The sequence below is a fragment of the Piliocolobus tephrosceles genome, chromosome 2 (genome assembly GCF_002776525.5).
Source record: "Piliocolobus tephrosceles isolate RC106 chromosome 2, ASM277652v3, whole genome shotgun sequence".
NCBI classification, from domain to species: domain Eukaryota; kingdom Metazoa; phylum Chordata; class Mammalia; order Primates; family Cercopithecidae; genus Piliocolobus; species Piliocolobus tephrosceles.
This window is the reverse complement of record NC_045435.1, coordinates 147,941,541-147,963,434: the sequence shown is the minus strand read 5'-3', so window position 1 is coordinate 147,963,434 and position 21,894 is coordinate 147,941,541. Positions and strand designations below refer to the sequence as shown.

The window sequence follows — 21,894 nt, the reverse complement described above, 5'->3', positions numbered from 1 at the left end:
CCACTGCACTCCAGCCTGAGCAACAGAGTGAGACTGCCACGGAGGTTGCAGTGAGCCGAGATGGCACCACTGCACTCCAGCCTGAGCAACAGAGTGAGACTCTTGTCTCAGAAAAAAAAAGGCAAGTAGGTGAGGTGATCAGTATTGAATTACCTTGATTTAGTCACCTCACAATGTGTACATATATCAAAACATACTATATATCATAAGTATATATTGTAAATACATACGATTTTTATTTTTCAACAATACCTTAATAAAGCTGGGGAAAATAAAGTTACTTTCTAAACAGAAAAGCTAGCTAGAAAATTTAAATCCAAATAACTTATGTTTTTCCAGTAGCAGAAAGCTTTCTACTGTTGCCCTTCACTTGTTAGCCTTCAGAATGGCTTGTTTGTGTAATTATAATCTGTGCTTTTATCTTTTTGCATGTGCACATTGTTAAAAATACTTTTGAGAAAGAATAGAAGACCTAGAGACCAAACCACCAGCATGTGGTTTTTGATTCATGAGAAAAAAATGTGTGTTTCAAATATTCATTCTACTTTCTGATACATTGATAGTTAAAATTTGTGGAAGTTAATAATTTGGTTTCAAGTGAAATAATACTATCTTTATGCATGGTATTTTCTTCTAAAAAGTACATATTCAGAATTTGAGAGGTTATTACCCAGAGAAGTTGATAGAGATTTGATATTTCATATCAGTTTATGTCACAACCTAAAAAAGTCTTTCAGTAGTCTTAATTATTCCCTAACTTGTTAGTTTAAAATATTATCATATGTGGCTACTTTAACATTCCTGTGAGCTGGGAGTCAGTATGCGTGGTTCTCGTCATCACATGCTTTCATAAGCATTTATGTGAACTCTATTTATACATTTGTAACACAAGAGTATTGAATTAGGTCAGGATTCTTGTAGGCCAGGTGTGGTGGCTCACGCCTGTAATCCCAACACTTTGGAAGGCCGAGGCAGGCATATCACCTGAGGTCAGGAGTTAGAAACCAGTCTGATCAACATGGCAAAACACTGTCTCTACTAAAAATACAAAAATTAGTAGGGCGTGGTGTCATATGCCTGTAATCCCAGCTACTGAGGCATAATTGCTTGAACCTGGGAGGTGGAGGTTGCAGTGAGCTGAGATCACATCACTGCACTTCAGCCTGGGTGACAGAGTGCTGAGGCATGGGAGGCTGAGACATGAGAATTGCTTCAACCTGGGAGGCAGAGGTTGCAGTGAGCAGAGATTGCACCACTGTACTACAACCTGGGTGGCAGAGTGAGGCTCCATCTCAAAAAAAAAAAAAAGGATTCTTGTAGAGCAGATGTTCTTATAAACTGTATACTCTTCTCATTAAACAATACAGTCAATACAATTTAACTTTGCTTAAAATGTATTTTAAGATTTGGAATCATTATGAGCATCAGTTTCTGCCTTGCCATGCTTAGTGTGTTGATGCTCTCTGGTGGTTTGGAAATATTCAAGCTGTTTGGTAGAATGATTTTGCCAAATAGCTCTTAGTGAACTCCTACTGATTCACTAATTTGCTGCTTTTATTTGTTATATATGGGAAATACTAGGTTGTCTAAAGCAAATCAAAATAAAACCGGAAATCATCTCTGATGATTCTAAAACTAGAAATCAGGGACGACTTCTTGATATAGTTTGGGAGACAAATTGAGTAAACATTGTAATCTGGTGCTATATATTAAAGGTTTTTGAAAGTGATATTATATGCCACTTTTTAAAAATTAAGCCTAAATCTCCAAGTGATCTTTCTGTTAATGTACTGATTTATATTATATATAAATATCTCCAAAAGAGGATATACATAGAAAGTAGTCTCAGTTCCATTCTGAGGAAATCTGTAAATTTGCATAAGCTTTAGTGTATGGACTTTGTGAGATTTATTCTGGCTGCACTTAGTCTATTTTTCTAGCTCTCTGGTTGTGTTCTGATTTTTTTCTTTCTTTCTTTTGAGACAGGGTCTTGCTCTGTTGCCCAGGGTGAAGTGCAGTGACATGATCATGGCTCACTGCAGCCTCAGCCTCTTGAGTCAAGCAGTCTTCTCACCTTAGCCTCCCAAGTAGCTGGGACTATAGGTGTGCACCACCGTGCCTGGCTAATGTTGAAGTTTTTGTAGAGACGAGGTCTTGCTGTGTTGCCCAAGCAGGTCTTAAAACTCCTGACCTCAAGTGATCCTCCTGCCTTGGCCTCCCAAAGTGCTGGGATTATAGGCGTGAGCCACCGCGCCAGGCTGCGTTCTGAATATATAAGGTTTCTAGATAATTGATATTTTCAGAAACACACTGAGAGGCACATGAAAGACACTTGGTTTTGAATAATAATTGGTGGAGGCTGTGGGATGGAAAGTGTTTTAAAATTTTGCTTTTAGAATAGAATAAATAATTCTTACTTGATAGAAACATGGGAAATTTTGGCTGTTTCTCCCTTTTTTAGGTTATATACCATAATAACCTGACATTGCATATACATAATCTTGTTTATGAAGTATGCTGAGTAAATTTATGATAGGATAATATCATTTGGAGTTACATCAAGAGCCTTTTCAGCAAACCTCTTTGTGAAGGAGAATAAAGATGTGTAAGAGGAAGAAAAGCAACAAGAGTAATTCTAAAGGTTTTTGTTTGTTTGTTTTTGAGACAGGGCCTTGCTCTGTTACCCAGACTGGAGTGCAGTGGCATGATCATGGCTCACTGCAGCCTCAACTTCTGGGCTCCAACCATCGTCCCACCTCAGCCTCCTGAGTAGCTGAGACCACAGATGTGTGTGCTCCTGCCCCCGGCTAATTATTTTTGTATTTTTGGTAGAGATGGCTATTCTCCGTGTTTCCCAGGCTGGTCTCGAACTCCTGAGCTCAAACAACCTGCATTAGCGTCCCAAAGTGCTGGGAATACAGGCGTAAGGCATTTGTGCCAGGCCTTGTTTTTTGTTTTTTCATTCATTGGTTACCTTGATGTATATGTAAACTTTAGTTACCTAGTTACTAAATTCTTCAAGATGAAAAAATTAAGTGTTAACTGAAGTCATACGTTGGACTTTGAAAATAAGAATGCACTACAGATCAGAATATCTGAAGTAAGTGTTACTAAACAGCATTCGTCCTTCTTTCGAGGAAAGGTAGAAGCAGAGTGAAGAACCAGTTAGTTATTCCTGGTTTTTTAAGCCTTAAGTGTTTACAGTAGTAGTAGTTGGATATTCTTTGGGTCCCAAAGAAGAAGCGGGTAATCTTGATACGTGACTAGTCACTGCATAATTATCAGACACCTTCAGCTTTTCTCAGTCAAAAAACTGTTCTTTATCTTTGCATTAAACTAGAGCCAGAATGTGTTCCACTTAGTTACTATCATTTTTATTTGAGGTATAACATGAATAGAATTTTCTCCTCTGTTGCATTCATACGTAATTTGTGAATTCTAGAAATGTGTGACTTCTAGGAAATAAAGGATAATTTAAAGATAGGATACTTAAAATAATTACTTGTTATGTGATACATTCCTAGAACTTAAACAGCTTTTTCACAAGTTTCATCCGTACCTTGTCATGGCTATATGGGGAGGTACTAATTTTATAGACAAGGAAACTGAAGCAATAAAGGTTAAGTATATGCTTGAAGTTTTGCAACTAGGTGACAGCTTGGATTAAAGACATCTTTCTGAAATGCCATTCATGTTCTGGAATGTACTGTGTATGTGTGTGTTTCTCCTTGCAAGAACCTACCTACCTTGCAAAAACCTATGTAATTTTTGACAGGTAGGGGCTTTCTTGCTATATATCACTTAAGGAAAACAATGTGAAAGTATTTTGAAAACAAAAGAATATAAGATGATAATTTAAATTGTCCATATTCCTAAATTATCATCACCATTTTCATTTTTATGCCATCATCATGTATCACACGCTCTATTTTAACTGACTTTAATCAGATGCATTAATTTGTTCATGTGAGTCAAAATTCAAGAGATTTATAAGGTTTACAGTGAAAAATCTCCCCCTCATCTTCTATCAAGCCCACTCAGTTCTTTTCCCCAAAGATGATGTTACTTTGTTGTATATCCTTGCAAAGTTGCTGCTATACTCAAATTTATATATTCGTGTCTCCCTTTTTACAAAATTTGAAATATGTCAGACCTACTGTAATACACTTTTTATTTTTCACTTTAATGCTGTTCTAGTTATCTATTGCTGAGACACAAATGACTCCCAATGTAGAGACTTAAAATTATTTTATCATCTCCATGGTTCTGGTGAGTGGGCTTAGTAGGTGCTTCTCACTCAGATCTTTCCCCTGCTTTTGCAGTTCATTATGGGGCAACAATCATCTCAACACATCTGGCAGTTGGTGCTGGCTGTTGGTTGGGACCTCAGATGGAGCTGTTAGTTAGAACACACCTACATGTAGTAGCCTTTTATGACATTGCCCCAGAAGTCACATAGATAGATAGCATTAGTTCTATTCTAGCCACAGGCCTGTACAGATTGAAGGGAAGAGTGTCAACATCACATTGTAAGAAGAATGTGGTGTGGAATGTCTTGTTGCAGCTACCTTAGAAAATACAATCTACTGGCCGGGCGGGGTGGCTCACACCTGTAATCCCAGCACTTTGGGAGGCTGAGGTGGGCGGATCACAAGGACAGGAGTTCGAGACCAGCATGGCTAACATAGTGAAACCCCTTCTCTACTAAAAATGCAAAAGTTAGCCGGTCATAGTGATGCATGCCTGTAGTCCCAGCTACTCGGGAGGCTGAGGCAGGAGAATGGCTTGAACCTGGAAGGCGGAGGTTGTGGTGAGCCGAGGTTGCGCCACTGCACTCCAGCCTGGGCAGCATACTATCTACCATAAGACCTATCTGTATCAAAAGAACATCCGCGTTTTTCTTGGCTGTAACGGTATTCCCTTGCATGTGTCATATTAGTAGTAACAGTTCTCTAGTTTTAGATATGCACATTGTTATATCTTTGGCTGTAATAGTACTGTGCTAAATAACAGTGAGCAGTAATCTCTCACATATTCTGAGAATATCTGCAGTATGTATTTTTAGAGCCCATTGTGTTTGCTTTCTCTGTTCTCTGTTTTTGTTTTTTTTGAATCGGGGTATCACTTGCCCAGGCTGGTGTGCAGTGATGCTATCATAGCTCACTGCAGCCTTGAACTCCTGGCCTCAAATGATATTCCCACTTCAGCCTCCCAAGTAGGTGGCACTACAGGTATGCACGAACACACTTGGCTGATTTTTAAATTTTTGTAGAAAAGGGTTCTAGTTATGTTGCCCAGGGTAGTCTCAAACTCCTGGCCTCAAGCCATCCTCCTACCTTCACCTCCCGAAGTGTTGGGATTAAAGGCAGGAGCCACCGTGCCCAGGCTGTGTTTCGTTTTTCTGTGAACTATTCATAACCTCATGTTATTTCTGTATAGATTTCTTTGTAATAGTCACACTACTGCGTTCTATTTGATTTATTAATGGTAATATTTCTCAGTACATCTATATTGTCACACTTTAGTATCTGGCAATCTCCTCTTTTTATTTTTTAACTGTTCCGTTGTTGGGCATTTAATGTTTGCTTTTTTGTTTGCTGTTTTAGGTAATCACCCAATAGGGGATATCTTAGAATTTTACCCACCCGCCCGACTTAGTTTTGTAAGATCAATTTCTAGAGGTGATTACTGAACCCAAAGGAATTTTATCCTAATAAAATTGTTTCCTAGGATCAAAAGAATTCTAGTCTTTATCACTTTTTTAACCCTTAGAGATACATCCAATTTCTTTGAGAGTTGGCCTAGATGATTATATCCTAGGATTATAGATGTCCCCTAACTGTTAATAGGAGTTTCAAGTTTTCCCTCTCTGTTCTCTCTCCTTTAGTCTTATTTTCTATTATGTTGTAAATTCTCATATATCAGAACTTTTGTTTTTGTTTTGAGAGACAAGGTCTTCCTCTGTCACCCAGGCTGAAGTGCAGTGGCATGATTATGGCTCACTGCAGCCTCCACTCCCTGGGCTGAAATGATCCTCCCACCTCAGCCTCCCAAGTAGATGGTACTCCATGTGCATGTGCCAGCATGCCTGGCGAATTTATTTTTAAGATGGAGTCTTGCTATGTTTCCCAGGCTGGTCTTGAACTCCTGGCCTCAAGCAATCTTCCAGAGACAGGAATCCCAAAGTGATGGGATTATAGGTGTGAGCCACTGTGCTCAGCCAAATATTAGAACTTTTAAATTCATTTAATATATAAGCTTACTGCCAAGCATGAAAGAATCACTTTGAAAGCCAGTAATGTTTTAAAGGTCTGGAAGATTCTCTTGAGGGCTAGGAAGGATTATGTGCTAGGTTCTTGAACCAAGAGAAAAGGGAAGGAATCCTGGTATGCAAAATAGCTTGGGCACTATCCTTGCACATTTGACAAGTTTAGTGAAATACTTTTGTTGAGTAAAGTATCTGTTGTCTATAGATAACATGTCTTTTATAGATATTTATATATCTACCTACCTACCTATAGATATCTACATGTCTATATCTCCCTTAAAGCTAAGCTAATTTCCTTAACCTTTTCTCTGTTGATACTTGTTTTGGTAGCCTTTATCTGATTCTAGTTAATAACTCGTAACAACCTGTACCCTATAATTTTTTTAAAAATACCTTTTGTCTTTGTAATGTGTTCTTTCATTCTTCTTCCCAATTCAGCAGTTTTGGTATGTTCCTGTTACGTAAATCTAATCTGGTGAGCAGAGATGTTCTTAGGATTATGCCACTTGGTGAGGTAATCACAGGGTCTTAGCCCTGAAGGCGCTCACACTGACTTTATCAGTTTATTCTAGGGTGATCAGGTTTGGGGCACTAACTTAATACCAACAAACTCCTGAGATTAATTTTATTTTACTTATTTTTTTGAGACAGAGTCGCCCAGGCTGGCGTGGGCCGAGTGCAGTGGCGTGATCTTGGCTCACTGCAACCTCTGCCTCCCTGGTTCAAACGATTCTTGTGCCTCGGCCTCCTGAGTAGCTGTGACTACAGGCGCATGTCACCACGTCTGGCGAATTTTTCTATTTTTAGTAGAGACAAGGTTTCACCATGTTGGCCAGGCTGGTCTTGAACTACCTCAGATCCCACCTTGGCCTCCTAAAATGCTGGAATTACACAGACGGGAGCTACCATGCCTAGCCAAAACTCCTAAGATTAACTTACTTATTACTTACTTACTTACTTACTTTATTTATTTATTTATTTATTTATTTATTTATTTATTTATTTGAGACGGAGTCTCTGTGTCCCCTAGGCTGGAGTGCAGTGGTGTAATCTCTGCTCACTGCAACATCTGCCTCCTATGTTCACCTGTCTCCGCCTCCCAGGTAGCTGGGATTACAGGTGCATGCTGCCACACCCGACTGATTTTTGTATTTTTAGTAGAGACAGATTTCACCATGTTGGCCAGGCTGGTCTCAAACTCCTGACATCAAGTGATCCACCTGCCTCGGCCTCCCAAAGTGCTGGAATTACAGGTGTGAGCCACTGTGCTTGGCCCAAAGATTAATTTTCAAACAACGTGCATCAGTATGTTAGAAATACCTAGTGTTAGCTGGGTATGGTGGTGCATGCCTGTAGTCCCACCTACTCCAGAGGCTGACTTGGGAGAATTGCTTGAGGCCTGGAGTTCAACGGCACACTGAACTGTGATAGCACCGCTGCCCCAACCTGGATGACAGTGGGAGACCCTGTCTTAAAAGAAAGAAGGAAATTCCTAGGGCAACGATGTTCAGCTGGTGACATGTGGCTGACTGTCTTATCTACTGGTTAGTGGATTCTCTTAGAGTTGGGTGTCCTGTAAGGGTTACTGTCAAGTTGTGATAGTAAAAAGCATTGACTTCTCAATATCCTTTACCCTAGACAGTGTTGGAGAAATACTGATTTTTATTCTTTACCTCACTCTTGACTTAATGCAGGATCTTCCTTGTGTATCATTAATATTCTTCAGGATTTTAAATCATTTCGCAACTATTACCTTTAGATGTTGCTCATAGATATTTATATTTGTTTCCTTCCTTTATTTATTTATATTTTGGGGCGGGGGCGGGGGTGGAGATGGGACGACAGGGTCTCAGTGTCACCCAGGCTCAGGTGATCCTCCTACCTGAGCCGCAGACCTCTTTCCCCCTACCCCCCGCCCAGTAACTGGGACTACAGGTGCGCACCACCACACCTGTTTTTGTATTTTTGTTAGTAGAGACGATTTCTCCATGTTGTCCAGGCTGGTCTCGAATTCCGGGGCTCAAGCGATGTGCCCGCCTCGTCCTCCCAAAGTGCTGGGACTACAGGTGTGAACCACTGCGCCTTACCCAGATTTCTTTTTAAATTGTGGTAAAATATCCATAACACAAAATTTACGATTTTAACCATTTTTTAGTATACAGTTGAGTGGTATTAGGTACTTAGCATTGTTGTGTAACTATCTAAAACTATCTTCCCTAACTGAAACTCAGCACCCATTAAACAATAACTACCCCTTCCTCCCATGTCTGGAAACCACCATTCACCTTTTTCTTTCTAGCTACCTCACATAAGTAGAATTGTACAGTATTTGTACTTTTGTGACTTCCTTATTTCATTTAGCATAATGTCCTCAACATTCCATCCATGTTGTAAAGCATGTGCCAGAATTTCCTTCCTAAAATTTCTTAGGCTGGATAATATTCCATTGTATGTATATACTTCCATCTTGTTTGTCCATCATTGGACACTTAGGTTGCTTTCATCTTTAGCTATTATGAATAATGTTGCTGTGAACATTGGTGTACAAATACTGTTTTAAGTTCCTGCTTTCACTACTTTTGGATATATTCCCATAAGTGGAATTGCCGGATCATATGGTGATTCTGTCTAATATTTTTGAGAAATGTCTATACAGTTTTCCACACCAGTTGCAAAGCAGTTCCAGTTTCTCCACATGATCACCCACACTTTACCTTTTTCTCTTGCTTTGATCATAGCCATTCTAATGGCAGTGAGGTGGTAATTTGTGGTTTTGACTTGCATATCTCTAATGATTGGTGATATTGAACATCTTTTCATGTGCTTATTGGAATTATTTATTTTGGTTTTTTGAAACAGGGTCTCACTCTGTCACCCAGGCTGGAGTGCAGTAGCATGATCACAGCACACTGCAGCACATGAGCTCAGGTGATTCTTCCACCTATACCTCCCAAGTAGTCTGGCGCCTACCCCCATGCCTGGCTGATTTTTAAATGTTTTATAGAGACAGAGTCTCACCATATTGCTCAGGCAGATCTTGAACTCCTGCTTAAGCAGTTCTATTATCTTGGCCTTCCAAAGTCCTGGGGTTACAGTTGTGAGCCACTGTGCCCAGCTCTTATTGGTCATTTGTGTATATTCATTGGATAAATGTCTATTCTAGTCCTTTGTCCATTTTCTTTTTTTGAGATGGAGTTTCAGTCTGCCGCCCAGGCTGGAGTGCCATGGCACCATCTTGACTTGCTGCAACCTCCATCTCCTGGGCACAAGCAATTCTTCTGCCTCAGCCTCCCGAGTAGCTGGGATTACAGGCAACTGCCACCACGTCCGGCTGATTTTCGTATTTTTAATAGAGACAGGGTTTCATTATTTTGGCCAGACTAATCTTGAACTCCTGACCTCAGGTGATCCACCCACTTCAGTCTCCCAGGGTGCTGAGATTATAGGCATGAGCCATTGCGCTCAGCTCTTTATCCGTTTTCTAATCAGGTTTTTTGTTGTTGCTGAATTGTAGGAGTTCCTTATATTAATATATTCTAGCTTTCAATCCTTTATCAGATGCTTATTGATTTTTAAGAATGAATTCTAGATAAATTAGTATTTATAGATCACCTCTTAAGATGGATTAATTTTGGGAAGATTGCTCTCTTTCTATATGTTATCTACCTAATAATTTCTTATTTTGTTGTTAGGCTTTTGGAATATTTTCTTTTTGGGTTTACTCACAGTGTGTATGCTTTACTGTGCCCTATTTATTTCCCCCCCGGGTGCTGAGTAATACTTTGCCCGATTCTACTTTTATTTCATTCTCTTCCTCACATTAATTGAAATGTAACTCTTCCCTAACTACACTCACTACTGTGGCTTCTGCAATGCATTCATTGGGTGCTTCCTGTATACACACGCTTTTGTAGGAAATAAAAATGGCCTCGGTTTTTCTTTTTTCCCCGTTTTCAGCTATGTATTCTTCCCTATGTATAATTTTATCATCTGAAGTTAGTGCTTATCTGTCTGAGAAAATCTGTTATGTTGGATTATTGCTGTTAGTACTCGTTTTCCCAGTGAACCAATTTCTGTCTTCACTGATAACTTTAGTACCTGATTCTAACAATCTCTAATTTGAATTTTTTTTTATCACAAAGCCACATTCTATTTCTGAAATTTTGAACAAGACCCTTTCCCTCTCTAGTCACTGCATCCTTTCCTTTTAGTTTTAATTTAATTGCTACTTAATACTTACTACGTATTTAGTTACTAGTATTTTTTTTTCACTTACACATTTGGATTGTTTTTTTAAAGGTACTCAAATATGACAACCTATATTATTGTTTCTCTATACACATTTATTTACTACCAAAAATTGAAAAAAGTAGCGTATCAAAATTTCCTTACTGCAATTCAAATCTTTGAAAACCAGAAAATCTGATTTGTTATGCTGTAGCCAAACTACCCAGTGTTTTCTTTACATTCTTTCCCCACAAGCTACTTTACTTCTGATTCTTTCTTTTGAGACAGTCTCTCTCTGTCACCCAGGCTGGAGTGCAGTGGCACAATCTCAGCTCACTGCAACCTCTGCCTCCAGGATTTGAGATATTCTCATGCCCCAGCCTCCTGAGTAGGTGGTACTACAGGCACGTGCCACCATGCCTAGCTAATCTTTGTATTTTTAATAGCCAGGGTTTCACTGTTTTGGCCAGACTGGTCTCAAACTCCTGGCCTCAAGTGATCCTCCTGCCTCAGCCTCCCACAGTGTGCTGGGATTACAGGCGTGAGCCACTGCGCCCAGCCTTACTTCCAATTCTTGATGACGGATTTCATTTCACTAACAAGGTTGTTTTTAATTATTAAATAGTTTTAAATTCTTTGAGCATAAAAGTTTATTCTACCTACTGTCTTGAACTCGTGACCTCAAGTGATCCACCTGCCTCGGCCTCCCAAAGTGCTGGGATTACAGGTGTGTGAGCCACAGTGCCTGCCCTATTTATATTTTTTCATTATGCTCATTTAGGAGATAAAAATTATTTTTACTATGTGGTTGATTTTGTTGACTACTGGTCTCCTTTTCCATTCTTTTGTGAATTGTCTTTACACATTTATTCTTGAGGTTCTAAAATTTTTCTAAACATTTATAATAGCTTTCTACGCATTGAAAATACTAATCCCTTAGCATCCATTGTAGAAATTTTTATCATTAGGTTTGCCCCTTCGTCATGGATGTTATGGCGCAAGTTTTGCAAACCTGAAGTCTCATATTTTTGTGTAATCAAATCTGTTGTCTTATATAGAATTTTGGTCAATTTTAATAAAGCAATTCTTTCTTGTCAGTTTTGATAAATAATAAGTTTGGGCTTGAAGTTGTATGGTTTCTCAGTTTTTGTGTTTTTTCCCCTTTCTGTTTAATTCATGTAGAATCATTTTAGTTATGGGGTGGGGGTTACTTTGTTTTTTTTCTTGAGATGGAGTCTCACTCTGTCACCCAGGCTGGAGTGCAGGGGTGTGATCTTGGCTCACTGCAACCTCTGCCTCCTGGGTTCAAGCGATTCTCCTGCCTCAGCCTCCTGAGTAGCTGGGATTACAGGTGCATGCCACCATGTTGGTCAGGCTGGCCTTGAACTCCTCACCATGTGATCCACCCGCCTCAGCCTCCCAAAGTGCTGGGATTACAGGCATGAGCCACCATGCCCAGCCGGCCACTTTGTTTTTTAATTATTAATCTTTGGTTTAATGCCATCAATTTGGATATCCTTTCCCTCACCCAGTGTGTTGTAGTGTCTTGCCCTGGCTTACTGTTTGAGTCTTGCATATTATAATAGGCCTTTGGTATTTGCAGATTTGACATTTAAAGCTTCAGCTATTCTCACCTGATTCCAAGGTCTGTGATAAAGTAATTTGTAGTTTTGCTGAGGCTGAAATGTTACTTGCTTGCTGCCAGGCTTGCAAATAGGAACTGATCACGTAGCTCAGAGGGAGCCTATCAGACAGGCCAGCACCCACATCTCAACGCAGCTTTGTTTTTCTCTACTTGTCATCGCGTACACAGTAACTCTCGAAGTGATAAAAGCTGTTTCTTTGTGAAATATGGGCCCGAAAAGAAAACCAACTGCTAGTGCTGGTGATGGAAGTGAAGAGAAAATGAAGCGGTCTAAGAGTGATGGTTCTTAGCCAGAAAATAGACGTTTTGGATAAATTAAAGTGGTTTTACAGATTCAGGTAAGTTTGTGGTTGGTTAATGTTGCTACCGTATTGATGTAGTAGTTTATCTTTTCAGTGGCACAATTTGTTTACATAACTTTATAAATTACTAGTAATGTATTTTTAGGAGCACTAAGGATTTGAAGATGTCACCTAAATGTCAGTTACACTTCACCGGGTTTTACAGGGGAAATTAAACACTGTAGTGGAATTTGGCCAGGTGTGGTGGCTCATGCCTGTAATCCCAGCACTTTGGGAGGCCAAGGTGGGTGCATCACCAGAGGTCAGGGGTTTGAGACCAGTCTGGCCAACATGGTGAAACCCCCATCTCTACTAAAAATACAAAAATTCGCTGGGCGTGGTGGCGGCCACCTGTCATCCCAGCTACTTGAAAGGCTGAGGCCGGAGAATCATTCCAACCCAGGAAGCAGAGGTTTCAGTGAGCCGAGATTGCGCCATTGCACTCCAGCCTGGGCGACAAGAGTGAAACTCTGTCTCAGAAAAAAACAGCAACACTATAGTAGTATTTTAAAACTTTAGGACTTTGGGAAATCATGAATGTCTTGGGGTGTATTATGTATATCAAGAGTTTGTTATACTGGGCTACACTATTACAGTAATATTTCTGTTCATGTGGTACTGCAGCACTTTTCATTTTTTTAAGTATATTATAAAACTGATTTTCCCTGGCCTCTAATGTTGGTCTTTTTCTCCCCCAAAATTATGCTTTATCATACCACATGAACAATAGTACAGTGGTGGTGGTGGTGGTGGTGGTTTTGAGACGGAGTTACACTCTTGTTGCCCAGGCTGGAGTACAATGGCACAGTCTCGGCTCACTGCAACCTCTGCCTCCTGAATTCAAGTGATTCTCCTGCCTTAGCCTTCCAAGTAGCTGGGGTACAGGCATGTGGCACCATGTCTGGCTAATTTTTTTGTGTTTTTAGTAGAGACAAGGTTTCTCCATATTGGTCAGGCTGGTCTCAAACTCCTGACCCCAGGTGGTCCACCTGCCTTGGCCTCCCAAAAGTGCTGGGATTATAGGCAGAAGCCACCGCACCCGGCCCAGTACAGTGTTATCAAGTGAAAAATATCTTGATGTTGTTTTTGAGGTTGTGTTACAACTTGAGTAGAGACCTTGTGAAATGTCTGTTTTTTCACATTTGGAAGCTGCCTCTCTCTACATTCAAATTTGTTATCTGAAGTACCCTTTAAATGGTTCCATGTATCTTTTTGAACTTCCTTCTTTTAGTAGACTTTTTTGAACATCTGTATGAACAAGGATTTATATTAGATGCTGGTACAGAGAGGAACTACTACAAGTTGAGCATCCCTAATCTGAAGTCTGAAATGCTCCCCAACTCTTCGAGCATCAATATGATGTCACAAGTGAACAGTTTCACACTTAACACCTTTGCTTTCTGCTGAGTCAGTGTACATAAACTTGGTTTAATGCACAAAATTATTTTAGCTTCAGGCCATGTGTACAAGCTTTATGTGAAACAAATGAATTTCATGTTTTGACTTGGATCCCTTCCCAAAAATATCTTATTATGCAAATACTACAAAATCTTTAAAAATCCAAAACACTTCTGGTTCCAAGCATTTCGTATAAGGGATACTTAACCTGTGGTCATTGCCCAGGTAACTCCCAATCAAGGAGAAGAAAAGATATAAACCAGTGATTATAAAAGGTGTGAAATGTTATTACACAGAGAACTCTGGGAGCACAGATGTAGGAGATATTAACTAAGGTGGAATGAAGGAAGGTTTCTAAGCAGAGTTGAGGAATGAATTGATTATCTTTGTTAATCTGAGTGGGATCCATTCCTGTTCCAGCATGGTTTCCCCTGGTTTTGTTCCTAGGTTTAGAAATAATGCCCTGGTTTGCTATAAGGAAGAATCTTACGTGTTTATTAGGAATGGATATTGCCTCAAATGCCTTTTTGTAATTTGTTTAAATTGATTTTTCTTCATTAACCTGTTTTTATAATAGTTTTGTATTTCTGAAAGAATGTACTTGGTCATGACCTTTGTCTTAATGTATTTGTTGCAATTTCTTTGTATTTGGCATTTTTGTACATGTATGGTGGCCTCTTGTGGTATCTTTAACTGGCTTGAGAATTGGATCGTATTTTCTCTAAGGCAACATCTCTAATACACTTGGCCCTCTGAATCTGTGAGTTCCGCATTAATAAATGCAACCAACTGCAGGTTGAAAATATTAAGGGGGAAAAAATTCACTTAGCTCCAAAAAGCAAAAATTAAATTTGCCACACACTTAATACTGTGTTGAATCTAGTGGATGACGTGATGTGCAGGCATTGTATTACCTAATACAGTGTAATCTAGAGATGCTAGACTAATCTAGAGATGCTTTAAAGTACAAAGTAAAGTAATCTAGAGATGCTTTAAAGTACACAGGAGGCTGTGCTTAGTTTATATGCACATACTTTGCAATTTTATATCAGGGACTTGAGCATCCTCAGATTTTGTTACCTGTTGGGGATTCTAGAACCAGTCCTTCGTGATATATGGGAAAGTCCTGGAAACAGTCCTCCACAGATACTGAGGGACGACTATAGTTATTTCCCTGAGCCTGAAGTTTACTTGTGGATGTATAAATGAATGTTTTTACTGCTAGTATACTTTGTGAATCATAGTATGTCTAAAAAATAAAACAGTCTATTCTTTTTTTTTTTTTTTTGCAAGTCTGCATCGAACTATACTTGGAAAAAGGCTTATGTATTGTGATTTATTTTCCTCTTTTCCTTTTTGATAAGAGTAATGTCTTAGGGAGTTAATTTTAGTTTAAAAACATGTTTTGATCCTACAGGAGAACCTCTCATGACCTTGAAAAAGTGACATAGTGCTCTCAGGATATCCTTTACCATAAATACAGCATTTTAGAAAATGGATAATTCTGCTAATTATTGGTTTAAAAAAGTTTGAACTGGATTAGAATATATTTTACAATATGATTAGTGAGAATTCATAAAACTATCAATTAGAAGCTAAGTCAAAATGAAGACGTTTACAGTATTGTTTGCAAAATTCAGAAGATTTTAGTTGATACTAAAGCCAGCAACCAGTTAACCTAAAAGAGCATTTAAAAAAAAAATGTTATGGCTAACATAAAAGAGATATATCTTGTTAGATTTGGTTTCTTTAGCACTTTTGATACTGGTTAGTACATCTCTATCAACATCACTAGATAAACTGCTGTAATTTAGAGAAATATATCATAATTCTTTTGCATAATATTTAGAAAAGTGTAATTCAAGTGCATACCAATTTGGAAATAGGGTTTGAATATCACACCTTGAGCTAAATGTAGAAGGAAGGGAGGAGCATACCAATTTACAGTGAATGATAGAGCAGCAGCAGCGGGCGGTCTAATGGCTGTATGTGGGTCTTTTAATTTTAACAATATTGTATCATTTTATAATGCTACGTTCTTTTTTTTTTTTTGAGACAGAGTCTCTGTTGCCAGGCTGGAGTGCAGTGGCACGATCTCAGCTCACTGCAACCTCCGCCTGATCTTAGCTCACTGCAACCTCCGCCTCGTGGGTTCAAGCGACTCTCTTGCTTCAGCCTCCCGAGTAACTGGAACCACAGGCAGGCGCCACCATGTCGAGCTAATTTTTGTATTTTTAGTAGAGAGAAGGTTTCACCATGTTGGCCAGGATAGTCTTGATCTCCTGACCTCATGATCCGCCCGCCTCAGCCTCCCAAAGTGCTGGGATTACTGGCATGAGCCACCACGCCCAGCCTGTGATGCTGCTTTCTTAGTGTTAAAATTAGAATCAGGAAAAGTACAGATCCAAAAAATTCTTATGGCAGGGAATGAAAGGTAGGAGCAAATATTGAATCAACTGAACAAATTAAATCTAGGTTAAGGTAATAATGACTACCACAATTAAAGTGTCACAATGTTTTAAAAAATAATAGAACAAAAGGCCGGGTACAGTGGCTCACACCTATAATCTCATCACTTTTGGGAGGCACTGCAGCCTGGGCGGTAGAGTGAGACTGTGTCTCAGGGAAAAAAATAAAAACCTATATAACAAGAAATACTAACTTGGTGGTAACGGACTGGGACTAAATTGCCAGAGTGTGCCAATAAAATCTAGTAAAATGGAACAGGACATAGTGTTGGCAATGTAGATGGTACTTTTAAGCACACTGGATTTCTTCCGACTTCCATTTTTTAAGACTATCATTGCATTTCTCTAATTGTAGAGCAGTTTTGAAATGTAGTCTTCGCTGGGCTCGGTGGCTCATGCCTGTCATCCCAGCACTTTGGGAGACCAAGGTGGGCGGATCACCTGAGATCAGGAGTTCAAGACCAGCCTGGCCAACATGGTGAAACCCCGTCTCTACTAAAACTACAAAAATTAGCCAGGTGTGGTGGTACGTGCCTGTAGTCCCAGCTACTCAGGAGGCTGAGGCAGGAGAATTGCTTGAACCTGGAGGTGGAGGTTGCAGTGAGTTGAGATTATGCCCCTGCACTGTAGCCTGAGTGATAGAATGAGAGTCTTGTCTCAAAAAAAAAAGAAGGAAAAGAAATGTAGTCTTAAGCTTATTTAGTATTATAACAAGCTTTTTTAAGATGCAGAAATGTTTCAATCTGTGATTTCACTACAAAGGCCCTATATGTTAGCATATATGTAAATAGCTTAAAAGCACAGATTTGCCAGTATTTAAAAGCTATTATCAATTGTGAGTATGCAATCTGTCAAGTTTCTAGGTGTTTCCTTTTTTTTAAACACTCATTTATTACTTTTAACTGATGCATAATAGGTGTACATATGTATGGGGTTCGGTGTAACATTTTGATACATGTATACAAGCAGGTGTTTTCTATATTATGAAAACGTTTGGAGAAAAATGATTAACTTATTGCAGTCCTTTTCTTTCAGCTGCTTTTCTAACCCAAACTGTATGTCTTGATGACACTACAGTAAAGTTTGAAATATGGGATACAGCTGGTCAAGAACGATACCATAGCCTAGCACCAATGTACTACAGAGGAGCACAAGCAGCCATAGTTGTATATGATATCACAAATGAGGTAAGTATGGATGCATTCCACAGTGAAATTAATTTGAGTACCCACTTTTGGTATTCAGAATTTTGATTAAATATTTTGGAAAATCTTTGATAGTCGATCTTGACCTTTCTGCTGAAGCTTTTGTGAATTAGAAAATCTGGTTTAAAAAAATAAAATGAAAATGTCTCATAATGCAGTAGTCCTAAGAATTTCTTTCCCACAGTCACTTTGGACAGTCTTTTACAAAAAGCCTTGTATCACAAAGATGCTTCCTAACCATTTTTTGAGCCTATGCCCAATAGCTGTTTCTTTGTTTAACAGGAGTCCTTTGCAAGAGCAAAAAATTGGGTTAAAGAGCTTCAGAGGCAAGCAAGTCCTAACATTGTAATAGCTTTATCAGGAAACAAGGCCGACCTAGCAAATAAAAGAGCAGTAGATTTCCAGGTATGTTAAATTTAACTTTCATTTGAAAGTCCCTTTTTTTCCTGTAAGTTTTTATTTTGTGTCAACACTTGAGTTAGTTATAATGTTAAAACCATGCAAGTAATAGAAAATACTGATTTTTAAAACAAATACAAAATAGTACATATAATAAAATGTTTTTGATAAACCTAAATTTTCAAATAGATTACTAGAATATATAAACTGATCAAAAGATTTTGTAGACTTAAACCATAAAGGCCAGGTGCAGTGGCTTATGCCTGTGATCCCAGCACTTTGGGAGGCCAAGGCAGGTGGATCACCTGAGGTTGGGAGTTCGAGACCAACCTGACCAACTTGGAGAAACCCTGTCTCTACTAAAAATACAAAAGTAGACTGGTGTGGTGGTGCACGCCTGTAATCCCAGCTTCTTGGGAGGCTGAGGCAGGAGAATCGCTTGAACCCGCGAGGCGGAGGTTGTGGTGAGCCGAGATCACACCGTTGCACTCCAGCCTGGGCAACAAGAGCAAAACTCTGTCTCAAAAAAAAAGAGAGAAACAGTAAAAGTAGTCATTGTTCATAGTGCAGAAAGTGATTGTACCCGGCCCTCATTCCTCCATCCCGCACATACTTTATGTCCTAACCCTCTTCTACTCATCTGCAAGTATGTATCAGCACATGTGTGTACCCACATACGTCCATACGCAAACACTCATGTGGTTGTTCTTAAAACGGCATTCAAAAATAAGGGCTCTGCCAGTCGGTATCCAGAGTTGGAAAATAATAAGCTGAAAACTTATAATTAAAAAAAATGTTAAGGCTGAAAAAAATCCAGTTTGTGTCTTACGGTTGCTAATTCAGAATGTTTGCCGCTGCAAAATAGAGCAAGTGCAATCACTTAAAAACAAAGCAGGTCCTCTACTTCGACCTTTTAAAACTGCCTGTTCTTTTGCTCTTTGGCTTCTCTACTAGAAGGGTGGTTGAGGCTATTATGTATATATCAGTGATGGAATAGTTTTCTGTTTTGATGACAGTAGATGGAATACATGTATTCTTTCACCATTAGGTATTAAGCTGGGCATGTTACACTTGTTATTTTATTAATTCTTAGGAAAATGATGTGAGATGTAGTATCATCCGTTACTGTTTCCAAAAGTGTTGCCTCCCCAGCACTAGAGTGGCAGAGAAAATACTTAAGTTACAGTCAAAAGTGGCCCTGTCACATAACAGTTCAGAGGAACCTCAGTTATTTCTTTGTCCAATGGGAAAGATCATTGGTTACCCCTCACAACAGCTATGAGGATCAAAAGTAATAATATATGTAAAATGTAAAAGCATGACAGAAATGTAGGGCAGTAATGTAATTTTCAAAGGAATGATTCATGATATATTCAAGACTATAATGTTACTGTAGAGGTCACTGAAAATTAAATATGAGCGTGTCATTTAGTAGTTGAAGCCAGTGTTAGATATTTGGTTTCCCTTTGTCTTCATTGTAGATAATAAGTGTAAATAAAAATTGCCATTGAGATCAAAGAGAGTTTTATTTAGAGTAAGATAATTCTCCCCCATCTCTGGAACTCAGTATTTGAAAGCAGATTTAATGTAAGAACAGATTAATCAAGGTGGGATAATGCAAGAATTTCAGACAAAAAAGGAAATAGTCCTTTGTAAAATTTTCTTGCACAGTGTCCTTACCTCTGTTGTAGCTTATTACATAGTTGTTGATTATAGATGATTATAGGAATCAGGTTGGAGCAGTAATAAGTCTCCTTTTCTCTAACAAGTTTAAAGCAGATACAGCATATTTCCAAGAGATACATCTCATTTTTTGTTCTATAAACAGGAAGCACAGTCCTATGCAGATGACAATAGTTTATTATTCATGGAGACATCAGCTAAAACATCAATGAATGTAAATGAAATATTCATGGCAATAGGTAAGATTAATATCTCTTTTAAAATGATCAGTATAAGCAAAACAAGCATGAAGCATATTTGATTTGACTGTCTCTTTTTTAAAAAATTATTGGGGGTGGGTGTGTGTGTGAGAGAGAGATTATACCACTTTTCTAAGTCCCTTCCACAAGGGACTTTGTTGGTAATATTGTTAAATTTGAAAGGTAATTACCTATTAGGTTGTAATACTGTCAGTTTAGGCAAGCTTCTTCCAGGTGAGTTAAGCCTTAACCTTAACCTGATAGTTCAAATAGATTTTGTAAAGGTTTTGCTGGGAGATTTGGATAAATGTGTTTTTTTATTAGGTTATACATTTTAAAAATCAAATTATTGGTAAGTATAACTCAGAAGAACATGACACATAAGTATACAGATTGACAAATTATTTTAATGTAAACATTATAAGGAAGATGATTTCAGAGCATAGAGGCATAAGGAGAAAAAAGGGAAAACAAAACAACATCCATACTTTATATTTGATCTTACACAGGCTAGAGTGCAGTGGCGCGATCTTTGTTTACTGCAAGCCCCACCTCCCGGATTCACGCCGTTCTCCTGCCTCAGCCTCCCGAGTAGCTGGGACTACAGAGGCCCGCCACCATGTCTGGCTGATTTTTTTGTATTTTTAGTAGAGATGGGGTTTCACCGTGTTAGCCAGGCTGGTCTCGATCTCCTGACCTTGTGATCCACCCGCCTCGGCCTCCCAGAGTGCTGAGATTACAGGCTTGAGCCCCCGCGCCTAGCCCTGAGGTACTTTTAACCGATGGTAATTGCTGTTTCAGTTTTTGATTATAGGTAACAAAGTTGGAGTAGTATTATAAGCCTCCTTTTTTCTATAACAAAAATAAAGGTTGGTTTAGTTTTTTGGTTTTAGATTTTATTTTTTTTTTTTTTTAAGCCTTTCCTCTTTTCAGTGGTTTTAATGTATAGACTCTACCTGAAGGGTATGTTTTGGTGGTTCTCAAAGTTTGCCATCTGTGGTTTTCATGTGCCCTGCATCCCACAACACCTTTTATTTTACAGCACTGATTCTTAACTGGGGTGTTCACAGTCCTTACTTACACACTCCAAGTAAGAAATACTCTTAAATTGAACTCATATAAATAAACAGTTAATAGCTGAATCAGAGAATAATGAAAACCCAGTAAAAGTTGCAAGTATTTTTATTGTTTTTCACTAGGTGACAGAGTTTAATGGTACTTCATTTGAAATGGGAAAAAACTTGCCTGTTTCTCATGTAAAATGTTTTCCTGAAAAACTCAAGTCTGCAGTTTGCTGGGGAAATACTGGCACAGTTGCGCAGGGTTGTGTGATAATATACTCATTTTACAAATGTGACAGATTACACCCAGAATCACATCTGAAAAGTTAGAGGAAACAATGAGATAATAGGTCTTTCAAATCAGCCTGCACTTTTAAACCTTTCTCACAGTATTTAAACTCTACCAGATGGACTTTAGTTTGTACCTTTTTATTCAGACATGCTAATAAAGTCATTTTTCGAGTTAGAAAGCAGCCTACATATTTTAGTTTTTTGTTTTTTTCTGAAATTAGAATGTTTCCCTTCTTAAAAGAAAACCTATGTGTAAATGAAATTGTGGCCTTTCCATTTCCTTCACTAGATTAGTGATTTTTTTTATATTTTTTTTGTTATGAAGGAATACTTTGATTAGTGACTTAAATCACACAGTGCACTCATAACAACTCTAATCAATGCAGGGACTAAAAAGTTTCTCATTCTGGTTTACTTCCTTCAGCCTCCTAATCTCACTCACATCTGATTTAAACACTTAGGGAAGCATGCTAAATAGGGAGACATGATTGATTGCTCAATCCGGAACCTAAGTTGTTAATTATATACAGTATATAATGCTATTTTGTGTCCTAGGTACCAGCGTTCAGCATCTCTGGGGCTTTGCTTGTAAATACATTTTACTGGAGATATACCATTATAATACCATTTATGCTACCAGCCTAGAGCCAGTCCCAGAGAAGTGGCCCA

The 21,894-nt window shown here is 38.7% G+C and overlaps 2 protein-coding genes across 2 annotated transcripts in view; one reads left to right on the top strand and one right to left on the bottom strand.

The window, feature by feature from the left end:
- Positions 1-21,894, top strand: part of RAB5A (RAB5A, member RAS oncogene family) — a 36,401-nt gene that overhangs the window by 10,126 nt on the left and 4,381 nt on the right. Inside the window, exons 3-5 of the mRNA XM_023207316.1 lie at positions 17,383-17,534; positions 17,835-17,957; positions 19,780-19,873. Coding sequence (XP_023063084.1) covers positions 17,383-17,534; positions 17,835-17,957; positions 19,780-19,873 — 369 coding nt within the window. The remainder of the gene's footprint in view (positions 1-17,382; positions 17,535-17,834; positions 17,958-19,779; positions 19,874-21,894) is intronic.
- Positions 21,038-21,894, bottom strand: part of PP2D1 (protein phosphatase 2C like domain containing 1) — a 30,477-nt gene continuing 29,620 nt past the window's right edge. Inside the window, exon 4 of the transcript XR_002730692.2 lies at positions 21,038-21,252. The gene's annotated coding sequence lies outside the window, so the exon portion shown is untranslated. The remainder of the gene's footprint in view (positions 21,253-21,894) is intronic.